General features: G+C 29.2%; 2 protein-coding genes across 2 annotated transcripts in view; both read right to left on the bottom strand.

Moving 5' to 3' along the window:
• Positions 1 to 658: 658 nt before the first annotated feature.
• On the bottom strand, positions 659 to 2,274 carry LOC101506329 (putative F-box protein At3g16210). The gene has a single exon (XM_027334767.2). The coding sequence runs from the start codon at positions 2,092 to 2,094 to the stop codon at positions 868 to 870; it is 1,227 nt and encodes a 408-aa protein (XP_027190568.1). The 5' UTR covers positions 2,095 to 2,274; the 3' UTR covers positions 659 to 867.
• Positions 2,275 to 9,354: 7,080 nt separating this feature from the next.
• The window catches only part of LOC101505688 (probable WRKY transcription factor 70), a 1,608-nt gene continuing 338 nt past the window's right edge, over positions 9,355 to 10,624 (bottom strand). The window contains exons 1-3 of the mRNA XM_004502763.4: positions 10,481 to 10,624; positions 10,109 to 10,210; positions 9,355 to 10,008 (exon numbers count right to left, since the gene is read on the bottom strand). The exon at positions 10,481 to 10,624 is cut by the window's right edge and continues 338 nt beyond it. Coding sequence (XP_004502820.1) covers positions 9,492 to 10,008; positions 10,109 to 10,210; positions 10,481 to 10,624 — 763 coding nt within the window. The 3' untranslated portion in view covers positions 9,355 to 9,491. The remainder of the gene's footprint in view (positions 10,009 to 10,108; positions 10,211 to 10,480) is intronic.

Raw genomic sequence — 10,624 nt, 5'->3', positions numbered from 1 at the left:
TAGGATTTACTCTTTTTCTAACTTCTAAGCTAGCTAGATGACCCTCTTTTCTACTTTGTGTTGACACATTCATGCATTCACCAATGTGATTTGCAATGTACTATGTTATAATAATCTTTGCGTAATTGCACTGTATCAATCCAAACAATAGGAAACAAGGGAGCGGGAGGAACACCAATCAAGTTCTTACACTCTGTTAATTAAGTATATAGACCCTAGACCATACGTATTTTTACCTCAATATAATCTTAAAATATTTCTTACAACTATCAAATATGCTTGGCCTTCTAATAACCTTGTGCTAGCCTATCTTTCGCCACACTCTTCTCACTCTCCGCAAACTCTTGAAATAATATCTCAATTAGTGACTGTGCTATATTCGCGCTCTCAGACACAATTGCCTAAACAGACTCACATATGAGGCTTGAAAAGGCGAAGGACTATGATTTGCTAAATCGAGATCACACATGGAAATTCTTATCAACAAAATAAGTTTCCATTAGATCACATCATCTGAAGAATGCCATAAATGCTTTAGATCTCCTAGTAAGATGCCCAACACGTAAGTTGAAATGAAATGAAAAAACTAACGGACCAACAATTTAGAATGCAAATGAAGTTTACAAAAACTTAATTGAACAAAACTAAAAAACCAGAATAGCAAATGGAAAATTCAATATACTTGAAGCAATTAAAAACATTTAGAAACATGTTCAAGCCTCATCTACAATCCTATTAACTAGTGTAGTAGCTAGTCAAAAAACACTAGTAAAGCTTATACTATTAACTAGTACTAGTATAGTGTATCATCATCTCACAGAGTGTGTTCTTCTTATTCCAATCAATTACCATCACTATTCACTACCCCTAACTAGAATCAGCACGATAAGCGAAACGACTCATAAAAGCATTTGAAAATCCAAGCAACATCTGCGAGATAACACGAGTTAAAGCACCCGAAGAAGAACCTGTTTGATCGACCTCCGAGGGTTCTTCTGGAAAAACGAAACTATCTGTGTAAACAGTTTCTTGCAACCAACGTGCATCTTCAAGCAAAGCAATTATTCTACAGCATTGTTCGTTCGGATCATAAGCAATCAATCCCTTCCGCCGAATACTCATGAGAAGCTCCCCAGTCTCAACGAAACACAAAGGTGCATAATCGAGATAACTAAAACAAGGTTCAGGATCAACAGTTTTGAAAACAGTGATCATTTTTTCCCAATTGAAATCATCACGTGTTGCCCATATATCAAAGTAGCTTCTCTGATGAGAGTGAAGCACGCAGAGCGAATCGTTGATAACACCAATCCACGACATGTTTCTTCCGATATCATCCCGCGGCGGCGGCACACGTGCGAAACTCTCTTTAGCTAAATCAAAACGCAAAATAAGAGTACAGAAATCGTCAAGTGTAAGCCAATAAACGGCACCGTTTAGATAGAACGATTGCTGAGAGTGTTCGATGAAATAAGGAGGAGTTTCGGCTTCCGGCAATTTCCTCCACGAATTGGAATTCAAAGAGAGAACTTCGATTTGAGGATTGTAATCTTTAAGCATGAGTTTGCAATAAGAGGAAGGAGCTCTAACGATTTTGTAATCGTTGGTTGAAGAGTCGTAACCGAATCCAAGAACTTCTCTTGTTTCCTTAAAATTAGAAGGAGTGGGGAGTGTTCTGTAGCGTGCGATGGTAGGGTTCCAGAGGATGATAGTGCCGTCGCTGATGATGAGTAAGAGTAAACCGTTGCAATGACCTTTGACGTAGTAAGTGTGGGCATCGTTGAGAGAAAGAGGAAGTTCTATGGGGTTAGGGTTAGGGTTAGGGTTAGGGTTAGGGTTAGGGTGGAGAGGTAATGATAAGAAGGATTTGAAGTAACGGGAGAGGATGATGCGAGTGGGAGTGGTGAAATGAAGGTGCGTGTTTGTGAAGATTGGGTCGGTTAATAGTTTGTGCCATGACTTGCATACGCATTTGAATTGAACAAGGGTTTTAACTGGGAGCCGCTTTAGAATCTCGGCTATGAGAACTTCTGGTAGTTGAGCCGGAACGGGTGTTAATGAAGAAGGCGTCGGCGTCGGCGTCGGCGTGGCCATTGTTGAACTGAATGATTGAGTGAGGTTTTGTTTATAGGTGGCTTGAGGTTTGGCCCTGGTTGGACATTGGTGGACTCCATTTCCTTTCAACTTCCTCGAAATTGTCCGGTTACTGTAATCGTAGTAAGTAATCCCCGGAGTCAAAATCGCCTCTTTGGTTTCTCTACTTTTATGACTAGAATTATAGATGGTCACATTGTATATCACTAAAATAGAATATAAAAAATTAATATATATTTTTTAATGTGGAATATAATGATTAGTTTTTCTAAAATAGGTTAAAATCACCAAAATCAAAATTAAAAGGATCCATTTCATAATCCTCAACATCTTTATTATTTATTCTATCTTGTTTCTACTACAAATTTTTTCGAATTTTGTTCTATTATAATAGCTCTTTTTTTTTAGTCATAATATCTTATTTCAAAATGTGTATATTAAAAAAAAAATTCTTCAAGATATTGCATCCTTATTCCTCGGTCGCATATTTAAAAAGTGATATTCTACACATATATATGTTTTTTATTTGTGTATTAATTGTTAAACTAATAAATAATTAAAATATTAATTAATAATGATACAAAATTAATGAAAATTAATTAAAAAAAATACAAAATAGTTACATAAATTGAACGAAGTTGTCAGTAACATTCAGATAATATTTTTGATTATGATCTAGTAACCAATATGAAGTATCAGTGTCACTCACAAGAAATGATATTTTGAATTATGAGCCTTTTAAAATTTTGATTTTTTTGTTTAATTTAAATTAACTCAATAATTATCTTGGTTTGATAAACAATAAAATGAGAACATTATTCGTTAGTAACATAACAATAAAATTTTTAAGATGTGATCAATGTTAAGTGATTGATAAATAAATATAGATAAGAGAAAAATAGATCACACACAAAAACTATATTGGTTCACCAAACTCAAGCTAGTCTAGTCCTCACAACAGTGATATTTTTACTATGTGCTTTAGAATAAAAAATGTTGTCCTTCACACCTTTTTCTTGATCACGCATGATCAATTACAATCTTCACCTTTCAACCTATAAAAGATTTTTACAATCATCTTTCAGCCTTGAAAAGGTTTTTACAAACACATTCAATCTAACATAAAAGATAGACTTTAGTTACAAATAATTTGTATGATAAAAGTGTTTGGGATCTTAAAACTTCTCAACACTTGTTTTAGATAAATGAAAGACAAACTCAGTAAATCATTATCCAAATATATACTGAAGAAAGTTGGAGTTTGCTTGAAGAGTTTTTGACTTGTTCTGACTTTAACAAGTGTTGGTAGATTTGTAGATTGAACTATTGCCTTTATCTTCCAATTGATCTTTAATTTATAGATAATAAAAGACTTTGAATATTCATTTTAAAATGAATATATATAGTCGTTGGACACACTTTCTAAAGTTCTTGCTTTTGGGTTTGATGGAAAACGTGAATGAGTGATTTAGTAAGCTGACAAATGTTAGTTTGATATTGTTTCCATGTCAGAATTATGCAGAGCTTTCTGCAGAATATTGTAAGTACAATGTACTTGTATCATTGCTTACAACTCATCAGTTTGGAGATTGATTTTGTGGCTATTTTCCTCATTTGAGCATTCAACTCGAGTTATGGGTTTCACCATTGATTTGAGCAATGTTGATACTCATTAAATTATGGTTTAGACCGTAGAAATGGTTTGTTTTAATTATCTCTTTAAAAGAGAATAACCAGAATGTTCTTTCGTAAAACAAAAACATTATTCGTTTCTGTTTTGTATGAGTGTTGAATTTTGACACTTCTGACAGCTGTTGCATGTCAAACTTTTATGTTATGTGCGTGTGTCAATGATGCATTGACTTTATCATTTTTGTCCAATTTGTACTTGCTTACTTTAGTCATCAATTCTGGTGATTAGTATTATTTTTTTTATTTTTGATGCATTGCTTTGCTTTTTTGTTGATTTTATGGAAAGAATTTGTCCAAAATGATTTTGAGTATATAATTATGTTCCTTTGTAATGAATAATGGTGATTTACAATGTAGATTGATGTATTTTCGTAGTCCAGCTCAATCTTGAACTAAAGAAGACTTTATTTTTTGTAAACCAGAATGTTCTTGGATTAATGTTGTCAAAACCAGAACATTCTTCGTTTTTCAGACTGTTGTCCAGAATGATCTTCGTTTTTCAAATTGTTGTTCATAATGATCTTATTTTTTCAGAATGTTGTCAATAATGGTATTCGTTTTGTCTATTTAATAACCAGAACATTATTCGTTTCTCAAATTTGGTCTTGCTTCTTTCAAATGATATTGCTTCTGATTTATAGCATAATGTGATAATTGATTGTTGTATAAATGTATTTGATCATCTTCTTCATGAAGATGTTATCTTGAATATGTAATAATCATTATGTTGAATGATTGATATTTGAACATTCTTTTTGAAATTATTTCATTTATTGAGTTGACATTTATGCATTTTGATGAAGTTAATGACTTATTGCTTGTTCACTTATGCAAATCATCTTCTTTAAACAAAACTCAAGTACAATCATTAGTAGACCACCATTCATAAAATTTAATCATTTATTCCATAAGATTTGTTGTTATCAAAACATACATAAAAAATATTTTTATCTCAACACAATATAGTCTATATATATTGTGCATTTTATTTTTAACAATCTATTTTATTTTTAAAGTAAGTAAATATATATTTGTTTTTTTTTTTCTATAAAAATAAATGAAGTTTGAGTATACGATAGACCAACAAAAGAACGTGAGCATGCTAAAAAATTTGAACTTGCTACAATGTTTAATAAAAAAAAATATATATATATATATATATATATATATATATATATATGTGTGTGTGTTAATTTATTTTTTAATAAATACAATTAAAAACAAAAATAGTAGGAAGTCAACGGCAAAATATGAGAGAATTATTAATTTATTTACAATGTCACAAAGAAGAGTGTTGTTAAAATATTATTTGAATATTACCAATAGCTCTATTTAGTGTTTATAATATTTTGTAGTTTTTACTAATTTTAATTAACTTATATTACTATTAATTAATAATTCATATTTTATTTATTTATTATTTATTTTATCAATTAATATAAAAAAATATGTACGTAGAAAATCGCATCTCCAAGATCGATCAATTACTATTTTAATTTTTTTTTTTTTGCCTCACACAATCACATCATGGGGATGTGATTTGAACACACGAAGATAAAAAAAAATTGATATATTTTTTAGCACAAAATATTTTAAATTTTTTCTTTTTTTGCAAAAGGACATATAACAAAAAAAAAAAAGAATCATTTTTTCTCTTGTTCATCGTTCAAACCAAAAATTTGTAAAGATAAAAAATTAATACTTGTATATTTTTTATTGATGGTATTGAAATTATTTATTCATATTTTGAAAAGTATATTATAAATTTAACTTTTTTTTGTGTGTAGTATTATATAGTTTTAAAATTTTGCAAAATACAATAGATTTGTTTTACTTAAAAAAAAACAACAGACTTGAAATGGATTTGAAATTTCAACAAAGTTTAATGTATTAATGAGTTAGACCCCTACAAAATTATAAATTACCGTTAAAATTATAATTAAAAAAATATATGTATTAACTGTCTAACGCATTTTGAATATAATTATTTATGGAAAATGGAACATACAAATAACATTTAAACTACTAAAGTAGTATTCATCCCAGTTGTTTAAGTTTATAGTTAGGGTTTAATGTAGTATTTTTATTTTTTGAAGAAATATTATTTTACGTTCCAACTTTTTTAAAATCTCAAAATTATGGAATTACATATTTTGTAATTTTTAAAATTTATTGAATATGTTATATCCCCAAATATTTATTGAGAAAACTATTATGATTTAGAGTAAATATGAGATTAATGATTATACATCATCACAATAAACTATTTTATACTCAAAGTAGGGATAACAATATAACCGGTACCCGTGGGTATTCATTCGAACACGTTTGATTTAGGCAAAGAAAATTCGTTTTGATTGAGTACGAGTGTGATTTTTTCTCGAAATTAAAATTCAAGAGTGTTGACAGGTTTGAGAGTGGTGATATCCATCCACCTTGCACCTGCACCGCAAGTAATTATAGTAATTTTTTAATTTTCTATACATATACATATTGAATATACTTACAATTTTTTTAAAATATTAAAAATTATAATCTTATCTCTATAAAAAATATTTTGTAATTTTATTATATTAATTATAATAGATATGATTTATAATTTATATTTATGAATGAGTACAAATGTGGACAGGGAAACTCGAACAAACGAAAATAAGAGCCTAAATTTGACACGCGCTATAAAACGGGAGCGATTGTGGGTTTTTCTCGATTAGTCAGATGCAGAGATGGATGAGGCAAAATATATCCCGCCTCGCGTTGTTGTCATGCTTAATTGAGAGTCAAAATTAATCGTTGATTAAATAATTATTTAATAATGACATATAATTACAAAGTGAAATGATAAAATAAAATTTTTATATTAACTTTTAATATAAAATTAATTTAACTCGAAGTATAATATTTTTTCTCTAGAATATTCAAAAGACGATTATTGTGAGATGAAAGTCAAATACTCAAATATATTTAGACATTTTTGGATTTTGAACATACCCAACATGTGAAACACTATTTCAAATGAGTAATGTGTTAAAAAAATCTAACTAATATTATAATAAACTTTCTCTGCCCACAATAATCCAATTATTAGACTATTTAATGAATATTAAAAAAAACGAAAAGAGATAAAATGATATTTTTACTAAATTATATATTATTATAAAATACTAATGTACTTATCATTATTAAATTGATCAATTATTGTGGAAAGGTGTGAGTATAATTTTTGCAACTCTTAGATGTAGTTGTCTTGACAAGTAGTTTATTGGATTATTAGAAAAATTATATTGATGATTTGTACATTAGCTAAAAAATATTGAAATGAAGAAAAGAAATGCAAGATTGAAAAATTTAAAGATACCACCAAAATATGACTGCGGAAAAAAAAATCTAAAGTACCCAAAAAAATATATACTATGTGGTTTATAAATCAATCAAACTACTTTATAAATTCATATCATTTGAATTTTTACTCTTGTTGCAAGAAAATTTGTCACTACTTAATTATCGACAAAATTTCTATAGATTATTTACAAAATTTCTATAGACAATATGAAATGTACCGAACTAGTTACAAAATTTTCTTACAACAAGAGTAAAAATTCAAATGAGATTTTTTTTGAGAGCAGTTGTGGGTATCTTTCCGTGAGTAGTTGAAAAAATTCTCGTAGTGTCTGTAGCAATCTACTAGTAGTTGATAATGTATATATGAGGGCAATTTCCTACATTAAACTAAAGTTTATCCCACAAATTGGCCAGATTGAAAGCATCTTGAAACACCCAAATTGGCCTCATATACATGCACCCCATGGGCCATGGCCCCATGTACATATAAACAAAACCATATGCACTACTTGCCCATAGATTTTGACAGATTCATTTATTAATACTAATGCAAAGCACAGCTAAAAACCATATGTCTACCATGTATTGTACATTTCTCATCATTTTTTAGAGACCTCTCAGACACAATATTAAATTCATCGTTTGCTGCGACCACTTGATTGACAAATTGATCGAACAAGACAAACGTTAGCTTTTTTATAGCTATTATTGCATGTATTTGTTCCTTCAATAAATAAAAATCACACTTGTGCTCGTTAATGAACCGATTAGTATTATTTGGTGTTGTTGATTTTAAATGGTTGTTTCCTTAATAAGAGTTATTGTATGTGTACATATCAGAAAAGGATGGTGGTTTAATTCAATGTTCGTCATTGATTCCCCGCAAAAGTTTAAACAATTTGACAAATACTTCCTGATTTTAATTACTTGAAAAAGAAAAATGTTTCTTGAACTTTTTAACCTATTAACACTAGGCAAAATGCTTTCAAAATTTTAATTACTTATAGACAAAATATGACATATTGTAAACTAAACCAATACTTATAAAATCAGTGTCTTGATCTTGGGTTCTAAAAATAGGGGTTGATCAAAGTAAACCAATTAACATATATTAGTATCTCAAAATATAGGTCTCAATTCATGATTCCAAATTCTATTTTTTGGGCCTCAGCCATTTAACTCGTGAAATGCTACTATATTTTTCAATTTATGTGATCTTATCAACAAGATCAAACAATTTGATTTCATATGAAATAATGCCTTCTTTCACATCAGTTTTACCATTGGCATATTGAAGTTGTCTCTACCTCATTTTTTTCAATTTTGCCTGTATGAAACAAATATAGTCTACTTTCATCAATCGTGCTAAGAATACATCAACCACAAATATAGACACTAAACTTCTAATGTATAAAGAACAAGGTTAAAAAAAAAACAGATCTATAAAAAATGCATCAACAAATGAAACTGAGGTTAAAAAAACTTCTAAATATACATCAACAAAAATAGATTATTTTCTAACATATAAAACTTCAAAATTATCGATAAAAATGGTTTAGGTAGTGTAATTTATGAAGTGGTATTCTCATAAAAATAACAAAGAAGAAGTAGCATTCATTGTCAAAATATTTCATATAAAGTGGTATTCTCATTACATATCAACTCTCGTATTGACGGAATGACAATTAAAACTTATAAGGGAGTGAATTGGTGAAAGTTTGAGATAAAATTTTGATTTTCAAGAATGGATTCACTTGCTCAAATCACTCTTTATCTCTTATCTTAACGTCACAATTTGTGTGGACCAAGTTAAAAAAAGTTGTAAAGTTTTAATTTATGAAATCTAAATAAAAAAACTTTGTCCTTGTTTATGACTCATCGTGCTTTATCACAATTCTGTTCGCCAGTCACGCTCAATGTTTTTTATCATTACTTGTCCCACCACAACCCTTAATTTCCATCACGTTTTCTGGAGTCCATTCTCGCAAGGATATCATAAAATTAAAATAATTTAATCAACCAATAATAATTTGACTTGTATTTATTCTCTCATTCACATGAGTTTTTCACATTCAAATTTGAGATTTCTTCTCTATTGCCTTTTGCTCTTTTATTTTTTTATTATAATTTATCTTGATTATTTTTAGTTTAGGTTAAAATAAGAGAGATAATTTAATGAATTTTGCATATTATGGTTTGTTTGTTACATTGTGACATACAAAAAAATTTCTAAAACATAATCTTTAAATTATGAAATATCAAAATCCGAATTAAGTGATTCTGTCACAATAATACATGAAACATGGAAAGTACACAGCTCCAGAAGCAAAATCTATATACATACATTGAATTCAATAAGCTAATTAAATCAAATGACTTTCATCAAAATATATCAAATCATTGCTGAAATCAGAAGAAAACACCCCAAAATCAATTTCCAGATTTTGAGATTCAGTAGATGAATACACAGTATCAGAAACAACAGTATTAAAGCTTAAATTAATGGCAGGCTTGGACAGTTCAAAATCCTTTAAATCACACCACAAATTAGGATCCAACAAATCTTCAGTAAGTTCACTCCTTTCATCGTTGAGATATTCTTGTTTCACATTTGGCCTAATTTGTGAGGTACTTATAAGGGGATCATCATGTTGATCATAATTTAGAACCTTTGAATGATGATGAAAATTCACAAGAAATGAATCCCAATTATTATTAGTATCAGAAAATGTGACCATTTGTGGAGTTTGTAAAGTGGATTTGCATGTGTGAAATCCAATGTATGTAATTTGGTACATATCTGGATTCTCTTCTATACGTTGTACTTGTTTTGTTGCTTTGCAACCTTGATCATGTTTTCGTGTGCACCTATAGTAACTCCTGTAAATTATCATTATCATTATCATTAACAACCTTTCTTAGATGACAATTTTTTTCATACAAAAGTTAGTTAAACAAAACAAAGGAAAATAATGATTACCTTGGGAATTGAGAATTGAGGATTTCCTTCTGTCCGTACTTTCTCCATGAATGAATGTCATCAGTGGTTTGAGAGACTATGTTTCGTGTCTCTTCACTCTTTCTGCATATCCATAGATTAAATATATTTTTAGTCTAAGTCTATAATTTTGTAAACACTATAAAAAAACACACATTTAATACAAATGTGTACTTAGTCCCCCACCATGTTTTTGGTCTAGTACACTTTTTTGGTCCTTTCTGTTACCTATTTGGCCTAACATCTTAATTGTTTTGATTCCATAGAAGGAAAAAACATAATTTTACTCTATGGAAAATCCACCCCAAATAACTGAAAAAAGTGTTTTTGATTAAGGAAGTAAAAGAAAAAGACCTTCTTTTATAGGAACCTCTTCGATCCTTTGTGGTGGTAGGTAACAATCTCTTCCTACTCTCACTTGAATCTTCAGACCTGAAATCTTCCCCTGAATAATTGACAGCAGAGCTAGAAGGTTGAGAAGAATTAATGACAGAAAGA

The sequence above is a fragment of the Cicer arietinum genome, chromosome 5 (assembly GCF_000331145.2).
Source record: "Cicer arietinum cultivar CDC Frontier isolate Library 1 chromosome 5, Cicar.CDCFrontier_v2.0, whole genome shotgun sequence".
NCBI classification, from domain to species: Eukaryota; Viridiplantae; Streptophyta; class Magnoliopsida; order Fabales; family Fabaceae; genus Cicer; species Cicer arietinum.
The sequence above is the reverse complement of the archived record's forward strand: the minus strand, read 5'-3'. Positions and strand labels throughout refer to the sequence as shown.